The sequence below is a fragment of the Diceros bicornis genome, chromosome X (genome assembly GCF_020826845.1).
Source record: "Diceros bicornis minor isolate mBicDic1 chromosome X, mDicBic1.mat.cur, whole genome shotgun sequence".
In the NCBI taxonomy this organism is placed as follows: Eukaryota; Metazoa; Chordata; class Mammalia; order Perissodactyla; family Rhinocerotidae; genus Diceros; species Diceros bicornis.
Window position 1 is genome coordinate 36,289,264 of NC_080781.1, and position 25,671 is coordinate 36,314,934.

A 25,671-nucleotide genomic window follows, 5' to 3' on the forward strand; every position below is an offset into this window, starting at 1 on the left:
TAAGGGCAGGAAATGTCTTGCTGCTACTATAATTATTTTTTAGGTTCCTAGTTATCTTCTAGGTAAGTGAGTTTTCCAAATAGCTGAGTTTCAAATAGGGGAAGTGTAAATATATGTAAATGGTTTTTACTATATGGAACATATAAAGGACAGAATTCCTTTCTATTTGGAGGACTGAGTGATCAAAGATTCTAACTGACAGGAAAATAGCTTTCTGTTAAATATTAGCAAATGAGTTGATAAATATTAGTAAAATTTTCAAAAGTACCTTAAACAACAGGAAGCTTTTTATAAGAGAAATAATTTACTCCTTATCTACATACATTGTACTTTTAAAGACACTGTAATGCTTGAAGTAGTTATTTCAAGACTGCAAGGAAGGGTATGTTAAGAAATGACAATATTTCGACCATTAGAAAATAATTCTAGAAGCACTGAGAAAAATAAATTTTGCATAACTGACACATTGTGGGTTCAAAATCAGCTTTAAATATACACAATTTAGGGGAAAGGTTCATGGACTTTAGGAAAATAGATTAACATGTAGAAAACGTCCAGGTAAATCTAATGAATCTGTTTTCCCCTTCAATCAAGATGCACAGTAAAATATGAAGCCCATGCCATTTTGAACACTAACAAGATGCAGGTGCAGATCAAGGGAAACAAAGTCTTTATATATGGCCAGTATATAACATTAAAAAAGTTTGTTTCATTTCATCTTGTCAGCCTTGGGGATGTAATCATCAGATATTATGTGTTATAATTGTGCAGTCTCAATACAGGGGTGATCTGTACAAATATCACAGTTGAGAGAGTTAAACAGTAACATTTGTTTAAAAACAACAACAATTTAGGATTTGTGGTTGATTGCAAGATTACTATGAGCCAGCATTGTTATGTGGTTGTCCAAAAAGCTAATGCAATTTGGAGAGCCTGATAGAAATGTAAGACCCACAGCAAAAGAAGCAATAGCCCCAAGCTTCTGTGCGCTGGACTGGACCTGTAATTGTCGCAGTTCTGGCTCCGTTCTTTGTGTGTAGTGAGGAGACTCTGAACCAGTTTATATGAGGAATGGCTTAATTAACCTAGACAAGTTAACCTGGATAAGACTTAGGGGGACATGATAGCTGTCTTCAAACATCTGAATGGCTATCATGTGGAAGGATTAAAACTGTTTAGTGTGGCTCTAAACATCAGAATTAGGACCACTGGGTGGAAGTTACAGGAAGATAGATTTCTGTTCAATGCAAGGATGAACGTTTCAATACTTAAGCATCTTTCCAAAAGTGGAATGAACTGTCTTGGGACATAGTGAATTCTTTGCCATCTGAGGAATTAAACTAGAGGTCAACCTTTTGCTGAGAATTTTATGAGAGAATTCGATCATTAATTACAAGACTGGAGAAGTTAAGGCCCCTTCGAATTTGGAGATTCAATGATTCTATGATAAACTATGTGTTACTACCTGACCCTATAGTTAGTCTTCCAATCACAGATGAAAACTTTTGATTAGGAAAAAAAAATCAGTTTTTAAAACTTGACTCAACTTGCAGTTTCTCACGTTATTGGAAATGATTAGCTAAAGAGAATGTAAAACTAGAGGAAAATCTAAACATAATTTAATTTTAGGGGGCAATGTGGTGAAATAACTATTTAAAGAAAAGAACTATGACAGCTCATTTTTCAGAAGATGGTCTATGTTAACACCACTTTGATATTTTAGTAATAGTAAATTAAAATAAATGAAATATCTCGTGTAACAGATTATTATTTTGATATTTATCATTTGTTAGGTATTTGAATTTAATTAAGCATTCTTGAAAGTTGATAGGTTTAAAAAGGTTCTGTTGATATTTTTCATATTTTTCCTCTTTGTGAAGGCTGGCAGTATTTGGAGACGGAAAATAGGAAGCAATGACTAGAAGACTAATAGTTTGTAGAATGGAGAACTAAATAATTTGCAAAACTAAGGAACAGAACTAAAAACAGAGCAGCATTCTGAGCTAGAGTCTATTGAAAGGAATAAACAAAAAAAACCCAAATACTTGAATCTGTAATTAGCATCTACTTCTGTACACTGGTGAAGAAAGTTTCTATTTTAACTTTTCTTCTTTTTTTCTGGCATGGGAATTTTCTAATTATGTTTTGCTTTGGCTAATAATAAAATCATTCTGCATTCACAACTGCTTGCTCTTCCCAAATACACAGATTGATGGCTTGAGCAGGACTCTTTCACAAATGGAAAGAGAAAAACAGCATGAAATTAAAAATTAGCCATAGATATAAACCTGAAAGTGGTTAATCCACACATTTTAGATTTGACTTCATTTGGCCAGTTCAACTTTGAAAGTTACTTTGCCCCAAATACCATCTTCTTCCAACACTGTTTTAATCTCTGTATGTAGGGATCTCTTCTCTGTTAAGTGCTGGGGATACAAAGAATAAAAAGACAGAGTCTATTCTTAAAATTCTAGTTATGACTACAAGTTATTAAATTCAAAACTATATGATGGCTTTTTTTGGGGGGCGTTGGGTGGGGTGCAATGGGGTACAAAACACTGAGATGATGGGCTAACATTTAGTTTGCAAGTTTTACACCAGCCTGACAGTGACCAGGTTTTGAAGGAAATTTCTAAAAAAGTGTTCTTACCTCCAGCTACAAGTCCAGACTCCCCTAATTGAATAGCTACCCCAAAGCCCCCAAGTTTAACAGGTGCTGAGTTTTCCTTTGAGGCGAGGAGAACACAGTGGGGCTGAAAAGAAAAACAGACAAACCAAAGATAAGGATTAATTGAAGATGAACAATTCAATTTACACAAACTGATTAACACGATCATATAGTAATATAAAAAAGCTCCTGGAATTATTTTGGATGCTTGAATTATTTGTCCTATTCTCTCCTCTGGCTGATTTCTCCAAAGACTTACCTGTTTTACCCAATATTTTTCAGGAATTATTTTCTCCCAAGATTAGGGTATGGTGCTAAGAATTACTCAGGAAGCATGGATGTTCAAGTAAGACAGATATATTTTCTGCCTTTTCATGCAAAATTCTCTTCCTTTGAGTGACAGTCTACATTTGTTTAAGGAAAAATATATTCTACACCTGCTGCCAAAATCTTTCTTGAAACCCCTGATTTTACCTACAGAGCCACTACATCTTGTCCACCCTCCCACCATCCTCTTTCTTTTCTTTATTCATTCCACCCCCAAGTAAGAAGAGTCAGATTTAATGACTTTAATCGAGCCTTGCTCCTAGGGAATTCAATGCCCTCCCTGGGCTCGCCTTTTCTCTGGACTTGCCCTTCTTCTTTGTGGGAGTGGGAGGTGAGAAAGGAGAAGGGGAAAAGAAGACGACTTGACCGGCCTTCAGTCCAGGGCAAAGACATCCTCTCCGAGGAGTAGCTGCTTGATCAGGGCTCCCTAAGAATCATATGCTTTGTGGTCACAATGAGAGTTTCTTTGTAGAACCTTGTCTTCTGCATCTATCTCTTTCTGGGACCTTGTTGGGACTGGTGTCAGGAAAAGATTTAATTGTGGGCACCTTTGGTCTCTGTTCAAATACTATGCTCCAATACAACTGGTATTACATATGACCTGCTCTTAAAATATGGGTTAGTGAAAAAGGCAAGCCTCTTCAGGCATAGAAGATAAAAGTACTTTTTATTCTCTCCTATACTTGTTCATTCATAAAATGACACAGTTTTAGTTCAGGTTTAGCCTATGTGATAGTGGGCATGAAAAACCTGTGCAATAAAACTCTGAGCTGGTGCACCCAGAGAGATGTTTGATAATGATATACAAAAGTGGGAGGGATCCTTACTCTGCCCAATGAAAGCATCAGGCTTCTACTTTGAAAGTTACTCTTTTTGTCCAAAGATGTTTAAAGACCTTTACAATAGAGTCTAGCACAAAGAAAGACGAGCCCTCAAACATAAATGTGTATATGAGCGTGTGTGAGTGAGAGAAGAAGAGGAGAGGAAAAGCAAGTGTACATGAATGGTGAGTAAACTGCAGCAAGACACAAAGTAGCCAGAAGGGTCTATAAGAGAGCAAGCAAACCTCTACAGAAACCAACTAATGAAGACTGCTGTCAGTAAGAACTTTCAGTTGGTTCAAATAGAGATCAATGACAACAGACCTGAAGAAGAAAGCAATAGCCCTAGCATGATTGTAGCGTGGGGCACAGTAAATGAACAAGCCTAGAAAAGGATGGGCATGATGCAGAAGAAGAAAATACAAACCAGACCCAGACAGGGTCTCCTGGCCAATGCTTTCGTCATCTTCTTAGGAAGGAGAAGTAAAAGCTTAAATCAGAATCCCAAAGTATACCCTTTAATAGTTTGTTGACTATATTTATGCTTAAGTTAATGTTATACTGAGAGTTATGTAATTCTCATCAGAGTGTGGATTCGGTCATTCTCAATAAATCCTTAAGTGAGACAAACCAGAAAATTGGAACTTAAAATAGAAAATAAACAAAGAAACCAATATATATATAAATGAATATAAGACCAGATAGCGTTAAGTGCTACGAGCTAAAATTAAGCTGGTAAGGAGGCAGGTGATACAGGTTTGGAGACTAGGGAGCTGCTAGTTAGTAAGGGGGGCGGTCAGAGAAGCCCTCTCTAATAGGGTAACATCTGAACACAGACCAGAATGAAGCGGCAGAGTGGGCCATGTGGAAGCAAGTTCCAGGTGGGGAGGATAGTAAGTACAAAGGCCCAGAGGCACAAGGAGGGTTGGTATATTTGGAGAAGAGTAAGGAAGCCAGCGCGTGGGGAAAGGAATGAACAACGGGAAGAGTGGTGGGAAATGCAATCCAGATGATCAAAGGCCCTATCATTCAGGGCCTTGGAAGCCATGGTCAGAACTCTGGGTTATGAAGCCCATAAACTGAGCGAGATGGGAAACCACTGGAAAGTTTTGAGTGGGGGAGAATTATGATCAGTTTTAGGTTTTGAAAGGATCACTTGGGCTGTTGTGTGGAGAAGAGATTGCAAGGGCACAAGAGTGGAAGAAAGGAGACCAGGCAGGAGGCTTCTGCAGTTGTCCAGGTAAGAGAAAATGGTGATTTGGACTAGACTAGAGTGATGGAAGCCGAGATGGCGAGAAGTGGCCAAATTCAGGATACGTTCTGAAGGTAATGCTGACAGGAAATGCTGCTGGATATGGGTGTGAGAGAAAGAGCTAAGTCAAGTATGACAACTAGGTTTTTGTTCCAGGCAACTGAGTGAAAATGAAGATGCCATTTACTGAAACTGGGAAGAGGGAGTCTGTAAGAGGGATCAAGAATTTGGTTTCACACAGATTGAGATCTTATAAAATGGGACAGAGAAGGCTGGGATTAGAGATATAAATTTGGGATCAACAGCATATAGATAGTATTTACAGCCAAGGTAATGAGTGAAATCCCTTAGGGAGTGACTAACAACAGAGAAGAGAAGAGGTTGGAGGATTGAGACCTGGTACAGGTCAGGAAGATGAGCAAAGGAAACAGAATGCTTACACAGTGAAGCACGAGGAAAATCAGAGGGGTTTGGTGTCCTGAAATGCTACTGAGAGGTCATTTAAGATGAGAACTGAGAACTGACCATTAGATTTGGCAACTTGGAAGTCACTGGTGACCTTGATAAGAGGGGTTTTGGTGGCATGATAGAGACAAAAATCCCCATTGGACCAGGTTCAAGAGAGAATGGGAAGAGACGATGTGGAGATAGTCAATTCAGATATTTTTAAAAACTTTACTGTACTAGGAACAGAGAAATGGAATGTCGCTAGAAGAGAATGTGAAGCCAAGGAAGTTTCTTTTTTTTAAACTTTTTAATATTTACAATTGGAGAAAATAGATTAATAAAACTCCATGTACCTGTCACCCAGCTATAACAATTACTGACATTCTGCCATTCTTGCTTCATCTATCTCCAACCATTTATTATTTTGTTTTGCTGAAGTATTTTAAAACAAATCATATTTCACCCGTTAATAGTTCAGTATTTCTAACAGACGACTTAAAAAATAACCATATCATTATCACATCCAATAAAATTAACAATAATTCTTTAATATCATCTCATACGATCCAATTTTCCTTGACTGTCTCAAAAACATCATCTTATAGTTGGTTAGCCCAAAATGATATTCAAGGTCCATACACTGCATTTGATGGTTGTATCTCTTAAGTCTCTCTTGCTCTATAACATATTCCCCCTTGTACCTTTTTAAAAAATGTTGATGTCATTGATTGTTAAGATACTAGGTAATTTCCCCTGTGGAATTCCCTACAATCTGGACTTGGCTAACGGTACCTACATGGTGTCATTGAATATGTTCCTTAATCTCCTGTACTTCCTCCAAATTGGTAGTTAGGTCTAGAAGCTTGATTAGATTCACATTCAACTTTAGTTTTTTTGCAATAATACTTCATAAGTGGTGTATCTGTTGTAACACATCAGGAAGAACATAATGTCTGGTTGTCTTAATTTTAGTGACAGGATTGATCTGTGGGTTCAGGTGTTGTCTGCCTTGATCCATCATCATAAAGTTCACATCAACTTTTCATTCAATGACTTTAGCAGCCATTGATGCCTAGCTCCATAATTAGGGGTTCGAAAATGGAGGTTTTCCCCAATACTTTAAGAAAACTATCAAATATCGAGAAAATTCAAAGAATTGTATAGTAAATAGCCATATATTTACCACATAGATTCTACAATTAACATTTTGCTATATTCGCTTTATCAAATATCTATCTATTCATCCCTCTATCCAACCATCAATTCATCTTTTCACACTTTAGCACATATACCATTAGAGTTTAATATTTGTTTAAAATTATGTTTAAGGTAATATTTACATACTGTGAAATGCACAAATCTTAAGAGTACCATTAGAGAATTTCGACAACTTGCATAGATCTGTGTAACTCAAATCCCTATCAAGGCGTTTTTATCATCACAGAAACTTCTCTCATCCCCTTCTCATTCAACCTCTGCTGCCATGCCTCCAGTGCAAACCACTATTCTGATATTTTTTCACCACAAGTTTGTTTTGCCTGTGCTAGAACTTCATATACACGAAGCCACATAGTATGTACTTTTTTACATTTATGCATTTTGTTGTGATCAGTAGCTTATTTCTTTTTATTGCTGAGTAAGTATGCTGTTATATGAATATACCACAGTTTGTCCATTCTCCTGTTGATGGACATTTGGGCTGTTTCTAGTTTTTGGATATAATGAATAAAGCTGCTATGACCTATTTCCAGAATAACAAGTTGATTTCTAGGCAACCTCCAAAGGTGACCAATGAAGGGTTTTTTTTGTATTATTATGAATTTATAGATTTTTATATATTTGATGTGTTTTAATCAATTGTAGCCATTATTCATTCTGATGTTCAAATTATCACATTTTTGGCCAGTGAGAGGCCCTTTAAGTCAGATCTAATGTCCTTTTGTGAGACTCTAGGAGTCTGATAACTTTCTTGCTTTCAGGTACAAGAAGATATCTAAAGCTTGTCTTGTTCATTTCTTGCCCCAGATCTAAAACCAGCCATTTCTCCAAACAGTCTCATTTCTGTTTAGTGGAAAAAGGTATTTAAATCCACAATATGAGTATTAGGTATGTTATTGCTACTGGGTTATCATTGCTTTGACTTTTCAGTGGACAGAGCTAGAAAATATGTGTTTTTTGGAAGGAGGAAAATAAATCACCAATGCATACTGATGCTTCTTCTACTCAATTATAGGGTTTTTACTTCTTTGATTTTGTCCAGTAATGTTGGTACTTAATGACATTAAGATAATTACTCATTTGGTTTATCCTTTAGTATGTATGGGTATAAAAGTTTCAAAATAACAATACCTACATTACCAGTAACAACTAAACCACTATATGCTGTTTAAGATTTCTTTGTGGGTTTTTTTGTCCTTAGGATATATCCGACAGGGATGCCCAGGCAAAATACCATTCTACTACTGAATAAAGTAAGAATTCATAGTCTATGCTGATGTAAATAAATAAGTAAACAAATGAGGAGAAGGAAAAGCTTTCCTTTAAGTAGAAAATCAATTAATGAATGTAGAAGAAATTCTGGCATTAGAAAATCACCATTTGGCAGTTATCATCATCATAATTGATTCAGGTAAGAACCAAAGGGTGCTAACTAGTGGGTGAAAGTTTGAAGAGTGACTAGATATTTATATAATCTCAAAGTAGCTCCTCACAGGATACTTATTAATTACGAAAGGTAAAATATTAATTTTACAGAGGAGAAACCTGGCAGACATTACTATCAAAGTTACTACTGCTAGTAATGGGACTAACAGATAGCATGTGCTTCCTTCACCAAGAACTCAGCAACACTGCTGTGGTATTCCTGCCAAAGGACATAACTGGATCTCATCATGAGGAAACATCAGACAAACCCAAACTGAGGGGCATTCTAGAAAGTTATGGGCCCATATTCTTCAAATACTGTTTCAGATTAAAGGGTTTAAAGGAGACTGAAGAGATTTAACAGCTAAAATGCAATACATAACCTTGTTTTTATTTTTGCTATACAGGATATTAGGACAATTGATGAAATTAGAACAAGGTCTGTAGAGTACATAATAGTATTCTTTCAATATAAATTCCCTGATTTTGATAATTTTACTGTGGCTATTAAGAGAATTCCTTATTTTTAGGAAACATAGACAGATGGATAAAGAGATAGATAAGAATGAGAGACTAATAAGGATAAAACAAACATAGAAAAATGTTAACGTGGGGAATCTGAGTGAAAGGTATCTGGAATTCTTTGCACTATTCTTGTAACTTTTCTGTAAGTCTAAAATTATGTAAAAAAAAAACCCACTCTATTTTAAAGTCACTTAAAAGTATTCTCTTTGTGGTTATGCTGTCAATTTGTTACACAGTGAGGTCAATTTGTTTTAATTAAATTTTGACTTAATTTGGTGTTTTAACTAGATTTTGACTTAATTTGGTGTTTTAATTATATAAATCATGTACCTAGTTACAAAGTCAAAACTGTAAACAAATACCCATTCAGAGAGGTCTAGCTTTTGGCTCCTGTCCTCAAGCCCAATCTCTCCCTCCTCATTGGTAACTGTATTCGTTTTTGGTTTATCCTTCCGTTTTTTTTTATTTTTTTGTTTTGAAAATAAGAAAATGCAGATAAATATTCAAAATTTTCACATAGTAATGTATCTGATAGATGACTCCATAACAGTACCTAGAGATTTTCAGGGAGGTTTGGTTTCTTGTTTTTGTTTTGTTTTTTAAAGAGAGACATTTGTGGGCTGGCCCCGTGGCTTAGCGGTTAAGTGTGCGCGCTCCGCTACTGGCGGCCCGGGTTCGCATCCTGGGCACGCACCGAGGCACCACTTCTCCGGCCATGCTGAGGCCGCGTCCCACATACAGCAACTAGAAGGATGTGCAGCTATGACATACAACTATCTACTGGGGCTTTGGGGGAAAAAAAAGGAAGAGGATTGGCAACAGATGTTAGCTCAGAGCCGGTTTTCCTCAGCAAAAAGAGGAGGATTAGCATGGATGTTAGCTCAGGGCTGATCTTCCTCACAAAAAAAAAAAAAAGAGAGACATTTGTGTTCTGATGGGAAAGATCCTGTAGAGAGGAAAAACGACCCCAGGAGAGGGGTTGCGGTGTAATGCACAAGTCAGGAGGGGGGTTGGTCCTAGTGACAGTGAAGAAGGCAGTGTACAGGGCACCTGTAGATGCAGGCAGATGTGGATGTAGAAAGATGAGGAAGTTCTCTTCTGAGTGCTTCTATTTTCTATTTACTTAGAAATAAAAAGTGATCATCAGGTGGGAATAGGGAAGGAGAGGGGGTTGTTGGCAGTTTGAGAAAAGTGAAGGTGTGAAAAAGTATTTTCAAAGAATAAGAGCAAGAACTGACTAAGGCAGTGGTTCTCAAACTTTAGCATAAGAATCACACAGACTTGCTGCCTTCTACCCTCCCGAGTTTCTGATTCACTTGGTCTGAGATGAGGTCAAGAATGTGCATTTCTAAGAAGTTCCTGAGTGATGTTGATGCTACTGGTCTGGGAGCCATGCTTTGAGAACCCCCAGATTAAGGAAATATAGCAGGACTGCTGGCAGCACAGGGGCCCACTTGAGGTTTGTGGTCACAAATTTGAAGCGAGACCAATCGGCACAATTGATTGTTTGTACCCAGCAGTCCTCCTTTTACCTAGCAGGGTTCACGCCTTGAGTAGGTGGTGAGCTGAATTCAACCAGAGTTGGAATTTAGACAAAGAGAGAACAGTGATATCAGTAATAGATGGCACCAAACAAGCATATCCATTTATTTTTTCTTTTCTACTTCTATCTTTATATAAATAAAAAGCTAAGATACCAACAAAGGAAGAAGAAGAAGGGTGAGGGGAAGAGGATACACAGGAATAAGCTAAGAACATAGAGACTGAAAGTATAAAGTTCAAAATGAACAGGAAAAAGCTCATATAAAGGAAGAACTAGAAAAAGATTATACTCAAATCTGGTCACAGTGGGGCCACCAGGGAAGTGAAGATTAAAACAGAATTAGTGTTTTGAAAAGGGACGGCTTAGGTGTGGAAAAATAGCTAGCATAATATAAAAAATATTTATATTAGATTTTATGAAATAGAATGGTAACAGATAAACATCCGTTTAGTCATAAAAAAAATCCTGCCAGGATCTCAAAAAGATATTTACACACTCATGTTTGTTACAGCATTATTAACAATAGCCAAGAGGTGGAAGCAACCCAAATGTCCACTGACAGATGAATGGATAAAGAAAATATGGTCTCTACATACAATGGAATATTATGCAGCCTTAAAAATAAGGAAATCCTGTCACATGCTACAACATGGGTCAATCTAGAGGATATTATGCTAAACAAAATAAGACAGTCATAAAAGGACAAACAGTATATGATTCCACTCAAATGAATTATCTAAAGTAGTCAAAATCATAGAAAATAGGTGGTTGCCAAGAGCGGGGGAAGGGAGAGGGGAATTAGTGTTTAGTGGGTATAGAGTTTCCATTTTGCAAGAGGAAAAAGTTCTAGAGATTTACTGCATAACAATATAAATATACTTAACAGTACTGAACTGCACATTTAAAAATCATTAAGATGGCAAATTTAATGTAACGTGTTTTTTACCACACACACACATACACATAAAATTCCTGCCAGACTAATAAAGAAATCACACCAGACCGATACAGTAATCATCTTCCTTCTCAGAGGTTCTAGGGGGAAGTAAGAGCTACAAAGTATTTTTATTCTAGCAATTTAAAAATCTTCTGTCCCATGTATCATATTTATAACAAACTAAGACCTCTGGAGAATATGAGTTCAGAAGAGTATATGTACCCAGAAATAATTCAAATGTTAGGTAAAGCCCATGAGTTAAATATTATTTACCATGAAGTAAACAAAGCTGCAGGGCAACAACTATGGGGAGGATAAAAACTAACTTTTCTTCATTTCAAAAGACAACAAAAAGGGAAATGACACTAAACTGCAGGGCCAGCAGTTACATGGATGGACAGATAGTAAATATTGGACTAGGACCAAATCAAAAACTGCAGAATTCCTTCATTACTTTCTTTAAAATATAGAAAATATTTCAATTTACTCGGGAGAGTTTATCATAGGGATAAAAAGGGGAGAATACCATCACAAATCTCTTCAGTCCTCAAATTATAAGATTGTTTTAGAAAATAAATCCAAGATATTAAGGGAATACAGGAAAATATAACAAAATAATGTACAGATCAAATAAAACTTTAAAAAATTAAAGAATAAATTCATTACTAATGTTAGTATAATTCAATACAGAAGTGCCATTTTATGTGAATAACAACTTCTAGAACAAATCCAGAAAGAAACAGAAATTCAATGTTTGTGATTTAAAAGTCCATATACCACACAATGCATCATTTCTTGGGAAAAACAGAAAATGCATATTTCTGCTTAGAATTTATAAAACTTCTTTATTTTGAGGGAGAAGGGAAAAGTTTCCACAATTGTCAAGGTGGAAAGTATTCAGATAAAAGATAAATAATTTCCTAAAGTTAAGTGTTGATTGAGCTTAAAGATAAAGTTGTTGCATAGTCGTGGGGCTTTTTACTATTTTTACAACGATTCTGAGGGTTGTCATATTGAAAAAAGAAAGAAAAGGGAAAAAAAAACCTGTTACCACATGCAAATGTGAAAATAGAAGACAACCCCAACCAATTGCACCACGACCGGATGGAGGAGCTCAGCTGACACAGCAAGACGAGTCTCTGTGTCTTAGGGAAGCTTGGGGTTCAGCTCCTTTTACTTCAAGAGAGCCTGAACTGTGAGTATTCTTTGATTTCAGCTACATAAATAGTCCTTTATTTTAATTAAAATTTGATTATCTGAATATTAAAAGTGAAACCTGCTTCATGGTGACTAGCAACAGTTTGCTTTTAGAATCCTGAGTAAACTGCTTGAATGATACCTATGCCTGGACTTGACTTAAAACAAGGCTGTGTCTTCTTAGTTACTTCAAGTACTTTAGGACACTGGAGGTATTTAAGCATATACTATCAATATTGTCACATTGTTTATACTGTATTTTGTATATTGCCATAAAGACTTGCAGATCTACTTGAATCAATTAAAAGTTATTTTCATATGCAACAAATTTTATTTCTAACATATTATAAATGATCTATAATATTAATTTTATTAAATTATGCTGTCTCCCTATTTTCAAAGATGGTATTTTCTTTATTCTATTGTTACTGTTTTATGGTAATTACCAGATCAATTAAATTTTAAGGTTGGTGTTTCAGAAGTAAATAAGGTGAATATTAGATAAAAGAAAAAGCAAAATACACTTTAGTTAATTCAAAAAAAATGTTTTTTTTTAATTTTTTTTTTAATTTATTTTTCCCCCAAAGCCCCAGTAGATAGTTGTGTGTTATAGCTGCACGTCCTTCTAGTTGCTGTATGTGGGACGCGGCCTCAGCATGGCCGGAGAAGCAGTGCATTGGTGCGTGCCCGGGATCTGAACCCAGGCCGCCAGTAGCAGAGCATGCGCACTTAACCGCTAAGCCACGGGGCCGGCCCAACAAAAATGTTTAAAAATGGTGTTTTACAGATTGGTGGTTACCAAAGGAGAAGGGGGTGGGGGCAAGGTGAAAGGGCTAAAGGGGCACATACGTATGGTGATGGATAAAAACTAGACTAGTGGTGGTGAACATGATGCAGTCTATACAGAAACTGATATATAATAATGTACACCAATTTACACAATGTTAAAAGCCAATATGACCTCAATAAAATACTTAAAAAAAAAAAGGTTATAAAAAATAAAAAAAACCCATCACACACAAAAATGGTTTTTTAGACACATAGTTAAATTTATAACAAAACCGAATGTACTACTGATAGTATTATTTCCAAAGTAACATGCTTTTAATTTTCATTCTGTATGCAGCAATTAATGCAATTTTTGAAGCATGGCCTGAATGATTCGGTCATTATCAAGTCAAACTACAAACAGTGAAAGGTTGCTATCATTGCCAAATAGGTACGTATTTTAACATAGCAATGTGATGTTTTCATAAACATACCTCAAACTGCATTTAAAAGCTTCTGTTCACTAGAGGCCACAGTGGCATCTGTTGGGTCCTGCCCTCTAGTACAGCAGCTCCTACATGAGCCAGTTGAAAAATATCGATAAGGGTAGGGCGGTAGTGGGTACAATGCAGCACTAACACAGGGTTGCAACCTTTAGGATTTGCCAAGTAACAACATTATAAAACCATTTACCATCTACTATCAGAAACCCATTGTGACCACTTCAATATAGCACACGAGTCACAAGTAACGTCCCCTGGGAAATTAGTCCACTATGTGAACGCAGTGGTTTGTTTCTTGTCTTCACTAGCCATTCTTAACAAATCAAATAAGTAATTTTTAAAACATCAATAAATGGCCTTTGTAATGGCCTTTTACACAATGTAAAGGAGGCAAAAATCAGCCATAAATTTAAAACAGAATCTAATCTGTTAATTTGTTAATAAATGACTGGCCACTAGCCATCTAATTCATGGTTCTAAGTGATGGCTACTAATAAACAAATGCATTGCTTTTGCTTTATTATCTTTCAGCTTGGAAATAAAGCAAAACCAGAAAGGTTTCTTGGCGATCTTGTCCAACTATTATTTATTTATTTTATTTGCAGATTAAAGCTGAGGCAAATGGTTTCAGGATATGTGCTTTGTGCTAACAGCTTTCTAGAAACATCTTGATTATGACTGTCAGGCCTAGAAGTAAGTTTGAAAAGATATGCTCTGGGGGATGTGCTGAACATTCTGATAAATGATTTGTGATTCTGTAAACTCTGGACTTAGTTACTTACAATTACAGACAGAGCAAACAAAAAGATTAATACTTTTTCCAAAGAAGTAAAGCTAGATGGCATAATCTCTTCTTAAAATTGCTAATATGGATAATGTTAAAGGAATCATGTCAAAATACTGCTGACAGAACTCATCATTAATAAAGAAAATGCTGATCATATGTGATTAGGAGGAGTGAGGTCTGGTGAAAAGGATCATGTGGCCTACAAGCTAGAGAGATATGAGTGCCAACTTTGAGGACTCATTTAAGAGCTGTGTGGTCATGGGTAAAGATGGTAACCTCTTGATCTTTCATTACCTCTTTTGTAATACCTACCTCACAGGACTATTATAAGGATTATGTAAATGAAATAACATAATTTGTTTAACACACTGTCTGGTACACAGCAAATGCTAAATAAATACTAGTTAATGGTTCAGCCATCTAGCTCAAGGGTTCAATTCTGACTGCACATTAGAATGCCCGAGGAGCTTTTAAAGGAAACCATTGCCTGGAGCCCATTCCAGACCAATTAAATCAGAAGATCTAGGGACTGAGATAGGCATTGATATCTTTCAAAAGACCTCAAGGGGATTCTAATATCCAGCCAGGATTGAGAGCCAGTGAGTCTCTTCTACAAAGTACCCAATTGGTAGTCTCGAAATCCCTGGCGGTAAAACCCTTACTGCCTCCCAAGATAGACTGTTTCATTCTAAAAAAGTATTTCCTTAAAAGGAGGCAACATCTGTCTCTGCAATTCTACTCACTAGTCCTTGTTCTGCTTTCTGAAGACACATATCACAAGGTGAAATCCTTTTCTCCATGGCCTTGTGAAGCATTCACATCTTCAGGGTAAGGTGCCTATTTCCTACAAATCGCGCCTATGACACGATTGCGGCTTTTCTCCCCATTTGCTCTGTGGCCTTTTCTAAGTGTACTGCTAGGATGAAACACTGTATTCCAGGTGTGGTCCTACCAGCTTGGGATTGAACCAGATTCGTAGTAACAATCTTCACTTAAGACACTCCATATCTATGCATTCAACCAAAGAAGGGGTCAGTTTTTGTTGCAGCCACATCACACTACTGATACAGCAACTGCAGACAATTGCAACTGCATTTCTGTTAATGCAACTAAAGCCCCTCCTGTACCTGAACAGTTCATTTTAATATCCACATGTAGAACTCTAGGTACTTTTCTACTAAATTCTCTCTTTCATTCAGCAATATTTATTGTGCCAAGCACTTGGTACACAGAGGCAAACAAAATAGTCTTGGTTCCTAACCCTAATGGAGTTTAAAATATAGCACAGGAAGAAAAAAACAACTTCTTACAGATGAATTTCTAAAGTCATTTCAGCTATCTCAGCTTTCAAAAATCACATCAGTTGTCACGCCTCAGGCTCCCTTTCATCAGTGGCTATGAGATGTTTCTACCCGCGCCTCTGCGAGATCCCTGTGAAACCACACAACGCGGGTCCCTCTACAGGCGCCCTTTTTCTCTTCCTGGTAATCTAGATTACATATTAGCTTCATTTTTGGCAGCCTGCCATTCTTCCTAGATTTCCCTTTCCTTTTAGAATTTTAGATCACCAGAAACATGCCTGTAAGTTTCTATAAACTTTGTGAAATCTGTCTTCCTGCAGTTGAGACACACGACAGACTAGGCTCGGTCCTCCTGCCTCCTTTCTTCCACTGTCCTGAACTCTGGAGACAGGCTTTTACCAGTGATTACATAACTTCCTCTTCACCAGCCAGTTCCTCTTCCCTGGAATCAATTTTTCCCCTTTATAAAATTTTAAATCATAATTTTAACCTCTACCAAAATGGTTTCCTCTTGATCAAATTATAGGTAGAATTTTAAGAATGGCTAAGTTCTTCCAAATATTTTTCTCTGTGTATAACACAAATCTGGAAATTAATTCCTGTAATTCAAACCCACTTTACATTGCAGCATTCAGAGTTTGAATGCACACTCCTACAAAAATGTTTACCAAGAGCAAGGTCTCTGTCTTGTTCACCTTGATTTTCCAAGCAGTACTTAGCCAGGTGTGAAGCATGTACTAAAATGAGATAAAAGGTGTTTTTTTTAAAAAAAATTTTTTTTATTAAGGTAACATTCGTTATAACATTATACCAATTTCAGGTATACATCATTATATTTCAATTTCTGTGTAGATTAAAAAGGTGTTTTTTTAAAAGCTAACTTGCACTAAGCACTTGTTATGTGCCAGGGTAAAGTTCTTCATATGCATTTTTCGCTTCTACGAACAAGAAAACTGAGACTTAGAAAAGATTAAGTTGTTTGCCCAAGGTAACAGAGTTAGTTAGGTCTGATTTTGATAACCTTGCTCAGACTGTCTTTATGTTATACCTGCTAAGAGGCTGCTGTAGAGAAACAGGGCAGTCACTAAGAAAGGCATGTGATGAGACCTCCTGGAATCCTCACCTCATGTTTTCTAGCTCTTTATGAGGGCCTCTCACACTGAGGTCTTCATAGCCGTCAACGCCCAGGAAAGGGCCCAAAACAAGTAGCAGTGCTCACACTCTCTGCTGCCACAAACAAGTGGAATTCACACACTATCTCTTAAAAGGTTCTAGCAACAGTCTCAAATTACCTAACCCAAGGCATATTTAAACTACAGTTAATTACTTTCAAAATCTTGTACTGCACCTCCTGTTTCCCATCTATACTATCACCCTGTGCTCTATGCTTCTAGGTCAGGAGACTGCCTGACCTGACTTGGTTTTGTTTGGCTACTTTGCTCTCCTGTGCAGTGCTACAAGAGTCTGCCTATTGAGGCAGGCAGGTGCTGTGCTCTCTTGGTCTGTTATGTTAATTGCATGCCTCTATAGGCAAATGATTTTAATACCTCCAACTTGGTCTTAAGTTGAAAAGGAAGAAATTTAGGACCTTTTCCTCTGTTCCCACCATGGAATGAGAGACTGCCACAGTTTATCTGTCACATGCCATGTGGCAATACATGTCAAAATGAATGAATGCCACATATGAGGGAAGGAGTCAAGGCAGGAAGCTGGGCAGGGGCCAGCAGTGGGCCTAGCCCACTCGTGGCTATAACTACCTTTAGGGAAATTGACGCTCATCTTTGAAAAATATGAGCTGTCATTTCACCTCCATCTCTATTCCCATAGCAACTTCCCTAAGAAAAGATGATTTCATAGTTCAGTTAGTTATTTTAATATAATAAATGAAACAAACCTTGAATATTTACCACAGCCACAGGAAAGATTAGAGCAGGACACTCTATAAGATTCTACTATATTTGCTGCTTGTTTTCTGATACTATAATGCAGCTACATATATAGTGTAGGTACCCAAATGGTCCAAAGTAGGATAAAAGTAAAGTTTCTCACAATATCTGAAAATAATTCATTGTTTACGCTTTGAATGAAAGTAACTGTTATTAAAATAGCAAATGACTCAATGTTTGGCATTCTGTTGTAGGAAAAATCTGAAGACACAAAAGCTACACACGAGGAACATGTCATCTAGCATCCTCACTTTTTGATCCCTACAGAAGAATGAGAAGTCACACTGTAACAATGACGACTGCTTCGGTCAGCAGCTGGCCTTGCTCCTCCCAGGGAGTGCACTTTATTACTAATCACAGCATCCAACTGCCACACAACTTCTCAGGAAGATCAAATTCTACTGCCTGTTCCATGGATGAAAAATTACTTTCTAGTGTGTTAATAACATTCTACTCTGTTATTTTCATCATGGGACTGGTTGGAAATATAATTGCCCTCTATGTATTTCTGGGTATCCACCGCAAAAGAAATTCTATTCAGATTTACCTACTTAATGTAGCCATTGCAGACCTCTTACTTATCTTCTGCCTTCCTTTCCGAATAATGTATCACATTAACCAAAACAAGTGGACGCTAGGTGTGGTTCTTTGCAAGGTTGTGGGAACACTATTTTATATGAACATGTACATTAGCATTATTTTGCTTGGATTCATCAGTTTGGATCGCTACATAAAAATTAATCGGTCTATACAACAACGGAAGGCAATAACAACTAAACAAAGTATTTATGTTTGCTGTATAGTATGGATAGTTGCTCTTGCTGGATTTTTAACTATGATTATTTCAACCCTTAAGAAAGGAGGTCATAATGCCACAGTGTGTTTCCATTATAGAGATAAGCACAATGCAAAAGGAGAAGCAATTTTTAACTTCATTCTTGTGGTAATGTTCTGGCTAATTTTCCTATTAATAATCCTTTCATATATTAAGATTGGCAAGAATCTATTGAGGATTTCTAAAAGGAGGTCAAAATTTCCTAATTCTGGTAAATATGCTACTACAGCCCGGAATTCCTTTATTGTATTAATCATTTTTACTATATGTTTTGTTCCCTATCATGCCTTCCGATTTGTCTATATTTCTTCACAGCTAAATGTGTCGTCTTGCTATTGGAAGGAAATTGTTCACAATACCAATGAGATCATGCTGGTTTTCTCATCTTTCAATAGCTGCTTAGATCCAGTCATGTATTTCCTAATGTCCAGTAACATCCGCAAAATAATGTGCCAGCTTCTTTCTAGACGATTTCAAGGGGAAGCGAGCAGGAGTGAAAGCACTTCAGAATTTAAACCAGGATACTCCCTGCATGATACATCTGCTGCAACTAAAATTCAGGCTACTTCTTAAAGCATTTGAGGTAAATATATTAAAAAGAATGATAAAATACAGCCTCTTAATTCCTTGGAGAACTAAAAATTATGAAACAAAGTTCTAGCACTTACAAAGCTCAGATCTTCTCAAAGCTCTTTTCTTATTTGTCATATTTCTTTTGCTTAATTGTAAAATATTTCAAGGGAAAAAAAGCTTAGACTCATCACTAGATTTTAAATCTGTATGTAAAATCTTTTCAAAATATATTGTTAAGCTAACAACTTTGACATAGATTATAAAGTTAAGTGAAATTTATGGCTTTAACGACAGAATAATTAAAGAAAATGTCATAGTTTCTCAAGTCACTAAAGTAGTTATTCAAAATCAAGTTATTTAAAATCGAGAATACTAATTTCAAGTGTGTTTAAAAGTAAGTTAAATGATTTGAGGACGACTTAAAATGTTAGAAAATATATGTTCGTTGTCATTTAAAAAGCCTGTATGATTTGCCACTGTATTCATTTACGCCTAAACCTCTATAACAGATGAAATGATAATAAAATTCTAATAAAAAATGAAATCACCTATTATCTATCACTGTTTAGATAAAACGGAAAGAATTTAAACACTTTACAGTAAAATCAAATAACAGATGAGCTACGAATTCAATAGTCTGGCAACAGTACTTAAAACTGCACCTTGGGGCCAGCCCAGTGGTGTAGCGGTTAAGTTTGTGCGCTCCGCTTTGGCAGCCCGGGGTTCACAGGTTCGGATCCCAGGCACGGACTGACGCACCGCTGTCAAGCCATGCTGTGGTGGCATCCCATATAAAGTAGAGGAAGATGGGCATGGATGTTAGCCCAGGGCAAATCTTCCTCACACACACACACAAAAAAAACCTGCACCTTATTTAAAGCAGATTTATAAATGATTCAGCCATCTTGGACCACACTTTGATAGAGTAAAATTGAAGATGGGCACACCCTGTGATCCAACAAGTCCTCTACTAGGTGCACATCCTAACAGAACCACTCAAACAGATATATAAGAAAACATATTTAATGATGCTCAGTGAAGTACTGTTCATAACACTACAAAAAAATTGCAAAAGGGTATGTAGCATATAAAATCATTCACGTAAAAACAAAACATAAAACAATACCATATTCTTTATGGATCTATATATATGTAATAAAAATACAAAGCATGTATGGTAATATACACAACATACATGCCAACTTCAAGTTAATGGTCACATCTGGAGAAATTCGAAGCAAACATGGCAAAATATAATGTCTGTTAAACTTGTGTGATTATTTTTGGTATATTTTTGAGTGTTTGAAATATTTCACAACAATAAAGAAACCCTGTACATTAGAAGTAAAAGGAACAAATTCTGAAATTTTCATGTATGTCCAAAAATGACTGGAGAATAAGCTCTAAGACAAAGGGCTCTTATTCATCACTGACTCCCTGGAACTTAGTGCATTGCCTGGCACATAGGAGATCAATTCAATATTTGTTGAATAATTGAATGAATGGATGAATGAAACGGGGGGGGGGCGCTTAACAGAATTGAAAAAGTGGGTATATTTCTTTTTTTCCTTAGTCAATGTATCTGGATATAGCTGCATAGAATATCATACAATTATAATCAGGAGCTGTCATTAAGGGAACCATTCTCAAAAGTTTGGCCAGCATTTGTTCAGTTCTTTGGTCATACAGAGGATCAGAATGCCGTTGACTGAATATGTAAAAGCCTCTTATGACAACTCTTATGACAAACTCCAAGGTGCCATTCATAAGTTTCCGTCACAGAGTATGAGAATTTTTTATAGTCAAAATACTTCAAACTTCAGGTAGGCCACTGGCTGGGAAAATCAATATTAAAGAGTATGAAGAATTTTGCTAGGGCTGAATTTATTTTAATGAGATTTGGCTTATATACAATTAGTGCTCAGTTAGCCGCACTTCAATAAATGCACACAATTGGTTCAGTAAAGAACAGGTCAAAAGCAGAATTATATTTAAAAAACAAGAAACACTTGAAAGTAAAAACTGAAATGTGCAGAAAAATTAGAGGCTTAGAAAAAGCAATAAAATTTATATTACTTTGCTCTGACAATGTTAACAAATACCACTTAACTGAAATTCAGCATTTATTTGTATGATTTTAAAATATGACAATATTGATTTTCCCTCACGTTCCCAAAACTAAAAATTTTTTTACATTACTAGTAAACATTTTATATCCCTACATGTCTCTATTGTAAATAAACATACAGTTTGAATTGTTAAATTACATTATTATTACTAGTTTTACGGAACATTAAAAGAAACATAAATTGGGGGCTGGCCTGGTGGCACAGCGGTTAAGTGTGCATGTTCCGCTTCTATGGCCTGGGGTTCGCAGGTTCGGATCCTGGGTGCACACTGACGCACTGCTTGTTAAGCCATGCTGCAGCGGCGTCCCATATAAAATAGAGGAAGATGGGCATGGATGTTAGCCCAGGGCCAATCTTCCTCAAGCAAAAAGGGGAGGATTGGCATCGGATGTTAGCTCAGGGCCAGTCCTCCTCACACACACACACACAAAAAAACATAAATAGACTCACAGTTCTAGAAACTGTCTCATTATTTATATTAAATGAGATGATCCCTATATAGCCCTGCACAATGGTAGTCGTAAAAAAATAAGAAAAGTACACCAAGTTAATTCTTGCTATAATATTTGTGATAAAATAAATTTTGATAAAAGTCAACCTGTCCTAACGGATTTTGTTTACGGATAGAAGCTTCACTAATAACATACCTTAGGGTAACCTGAATCCTAACAATATTTAAGGCTATTTATTATATATAATTTTTTATTTCTTACTGAGCATTAGCATATGCAAGCAGGAAACACTGTCCCTACCTCCCCCAACCCAATGTTTAGTTCTGGAAGCATATAGAAAAGGAAATTCAGAAGTATGTACACATCCTCACCTTGCAAAAGATTCAGAACAAGTTTCTAAATAGCATCTCACATATGCAAAACCAAACAAGGGCAAAATTAACTGCCTGACTGCCAGGGTGAGACCTAAATGCTGAGTACTGCTGTTAGTTTTGGAAAAGTATTCTATGCAGAGCCAGGTTTGATGGTGGTTGAATTTCTAAGATCAGGTCAATAGAAAAAGAAAATTCTGTTCTAGTACAGAAGGCTTTGTTTTCAACTACTTTTTAAAATGGATTCTTCAGTCCTGCTGATATAAAAGTAGAACTAAGATAATTACAACTATTTGAAGCAAAGCCTTACTGAAAGTTATCCACAAGAGAAAAACAGCATGAAATAGAATTCTCTCAACAGGCAACCTGGATTTTGCAGAAACATGTTAATGGGCTAATTATTTTTTAGTCTTTTGAAACATGAATGGAAACTTATTTTACCAGAGATTAAAATATATTCATATCCTTCAATAAGGAGAATACTGTGGAGCAGATGCAAGGATAAACTTATCGCTGGAATAGAATACACATCGCTAAGCTGACCCTCGATGATATACAAGAAGATTATATGACAAATTAACAGCTCTCAAAAGGGTAGGAGCAGGAACAAATCAGAGGGAAACCTAAGATTGTTAGTCAAGATGTGCTAGAATCTTGAAAAGTTGGGTCAAGTGAATTTTTAGAAAGTTTCCTGAGTGACTCTGATATACTTTCCTCCCTCAGAGAGAATCACTACAAATAAAGGAGACATCACAAAAGCACTGGGGAAGGAAGGGATGGATTAAGAAACAGTGCTGTGCTTATTTAAAATAAAAAGCCAATTTATAGCCTCACCTTGTATCATACCACAAAAAATTATAAGTGGATCAAAGAGTTAAATGAAACCATTAAAAGATTTAAAAATATGTGACTACTAACTTATCAGTGAATAGGAAAGAACTTTCTATTAATAAAGCAATAGAAATAATCATAGGGAAAAAGGCATAGATTTGACTTTAAAAAGTAGATTCTTTTTTGTCAAAAACCATAAAGAAAAGTAAAAGCAAAAGCACAAAGTGGGAAAAATATTCACAACAGATATGACATTTACCGGAGAGCCTTTTATGTCAGGCACCAACAGACACCATAACTTGCAAAGAAACTTGTATTTTTGATCAGAAGAAAGCATTTGAAACTCAGAATATAATCTGAATTATGTCAACTCAGATGAGATATAAACTAAGGGACACTTTCACGCTGGATGACGCAGTGTCTTTTTTTCATTGCTCCACAGCCCAGGTGAGAACATGTGTCTACAACTGGTTGTGGTAGTGCCTCCGTTCAGTCTGGTTCTCAGACGAAGATGTGGAGGGCAGGCTGGGTGGTGAAAACAATAGACTTAGAGCTGGAAAGGAAGTGCTAGGTTTCTCCTAAACTTCTACTTTGCCTCTTATTTCCTCCCTTCAAGTTCACATGCAAGGGAATGGGAAGCAAAGTAAAATATATTTATGTGCCCTTTACTGTGCTAGGTGCTTGACAAGCACTATCATCATTTAATCTTTAGTGCAGCGATGTAAGTATAAACTGCATTTTACATATGGGGGGTTGCAAGTTGGTAGACTTTTATTGCATAGACATTATCTCTGCTAAGTCAATGCTTTTTTCATTTTCATTTCATTCTGCCCAAGCACAATGGTAATTACTGAGATGTCTTTTGTTTTAAAAAAAACCATAAATTGTCATTAATATGTATTTAGGGCAAAATATTCTGCTTATCACTCATCAAAATTGTGTGATGCCAAAAAACCAAAATCTTCAAGACTAGTTTTCTAGCTATTGCACATTTGCACACTCTGTGAAAGCTCTGCCTGAAACACGGATGATAATCCAGTACAAAAGCATACAGGTAGAACACAAGAAAAAAAAAGGAAATCAAATTGTAGTGTCTCACCCTTATTAATTTTGCTTCTGGCCCAGGAAATGCATAAAGAACCATCATAAGATGAACTCGGGGAAAAAGTTTCTAATTATGGTTTGGATACAGGCATTGATGACACATAGAATCTCTTTTTGCTTTAGTAAGCCATGCAAGTTATTTCAGGAGCAACAGTTAACTGTTATGGTTATACTCTGGTTTGGTAATTCCACATATAATCTTTTTAAGTTATAAAACATTTCAAACATGCAAAAAAGGGAAAACACAACATAACAGGTAACTAAGCACCCATCACCCTAATTGGACAGATGTTAATGTTTCAGCCCTATTTGCTTAAAACTTCGCTTGTATCCATATGTAATCCAGAAAGTTAGATGTACTCAAGCTCATCCCGAGGTAAGCCTCTTTCCTGAAGTTAGTGTATACCATTCTGATATATATTTTTATACTTTTATAACATATGTATGCCTAACAATATGTATTAGTTTTTGTTTTTAAAATGTACACAAATAGTGTCTTACTGTTACCTCATTTATGTAACTTTTTTCACTCAAATTATGTTGATACATGTAGGTCTCATTCATTCATTTTCACTGATGCGCAGTGTTGCATTGTGTGAACAAACAACAGTTCAATTCTCCATTTCCTCTAACAATGGGCCCTTAGGTGGTTTCCACTTTTTCACTATTAGAAATCATGCTCAAGTGAAGTCTCTTGTATACTTGGTGCACATGTGCAAAATTTCTCTATTGTTGACACTTAGAAGTAGAAATGCTTGGTTCTAAGGGTACGCACATCTTCAGTTTATCTCAGTTGTGACAAATTGCTCTCCAAAGTGATTTTACCACTTTATACACCTATCGCACCACTAGTAACATATGAGTTTCTGTTTACCCACATCCTCACCAATACTTGCTACTATCAGATTTACTAACATTTGCCAATTTGGTAGGTGTGAAATGGCATCTCCCCGTGGTTTTAATTTGCACTTCCATGATTACAAGTGAAATGGAGCATCATCTCATGTTTTTTTGCCCATTCAGGTTTCTTCTTGGATCAATGGCCTGTTCATATCTACACTTCTCCCCCTTTCTCCCTTAATGAGTTGCTTATCTTTTATTCTTTTCTTTCTTTCTTTTCTCCTTCAAATTATTTAAGTAATTCTTTATATATTCTGGATACTAATCTTTTGTTTTTCATATGGGTTGCAAATAACTTCTACCAGTATGACTTGTCTTTTACTTTGCTTATGGTTTCTTTTGCCAAACACTATAAGCAAAGTAAGATATTCTCTAATCAATAAATCTAGATAAACCCTGGCCCTTTGACATACACCCCTCAAGGACCAAGCTAAAGAATTTGCAGATGAAATTATCTTATAATTAGACAGCTTGGCATTTCAGCCATAAATAGTACATAGGGGTCCAAATGAGGTGTTCCCTGAGAACACAGAAATAGAAACGTTTTCTGAGAGTTAAATTACAAAATTCAAACATCTGAGTACAGATATGCAAAGGATCTTAAAGCATAGAAAGTCTCCTAGACCAAGAGCTGACCTGTAAAGTATATTAACATATTTAAAGGAAGAATTGGCCATTCACTAGGAGGTAACTGAGGGAAAATTAGAAAAAAAAAGGGTGAGGGGAGACTAAAAAGATGTTGGTATTGCCCATCCAACACAGTCCAGGGGAAGAGTCTTGACCATGGAGCAGGAGTATTATCATCCCATTG

The 25,671-nt window shown here is 36.3% G+C and overlaps 2 protein-coding genes across 11 annotated transcripts in view; one reads left to right on the forward strand and one right to left on the reverse strand.

The window, feature by feature from the left end:
• CASK (calcium/calmodulin dependent serine protein kinase) overlaps nucleotides 1-25,671 on the reverse strand; it is a 381,795-nt gene that overhangs the window by 141,411 nt on the left and 214,713 nt on the right. For all 10 annotated transcript variants that reach the window (XM_058535677.1, XM_058535675.1, XM_058535673.1 and 7 more), the window contains one exon: nucleotides 2,651-2,753. In XM_058535677.1, coding sequence (XP_058391660.1) covers nucleotides 2,651-2,753 — 103 coding nt within the window. The remainder of the gene's footprint in view (nucleotides 1-2,650; nucleotides 2,754-25,671) is intronic.
• On the forward strand, nucleotides 17,887-19,145 carry GPR34 (G protein-coupled receptor 34). The gene has a single exon (XM_058535680.1). The coding sequence runs from the start codon at nucleotides 17,937-17,939 to the stop codon at nucleotides 19,071-19,073; it is 1,137 nt and encodes a 378-aa protein (XP_058391663.1). The 5' UTR covers nucleotides 17,887-17,936; the 3' UTR covers nucleotides 19,074-19,145.

What these genes read in the sequence shown, in the direction of transcription:
- GPR34 (XM_058535680.1), top strand. Translation starts at nt 17,937, where the DNA reads ATGAGAAGTCACACTGTAACAATGACGACTGCTTCGGTCAGCAGCTGG.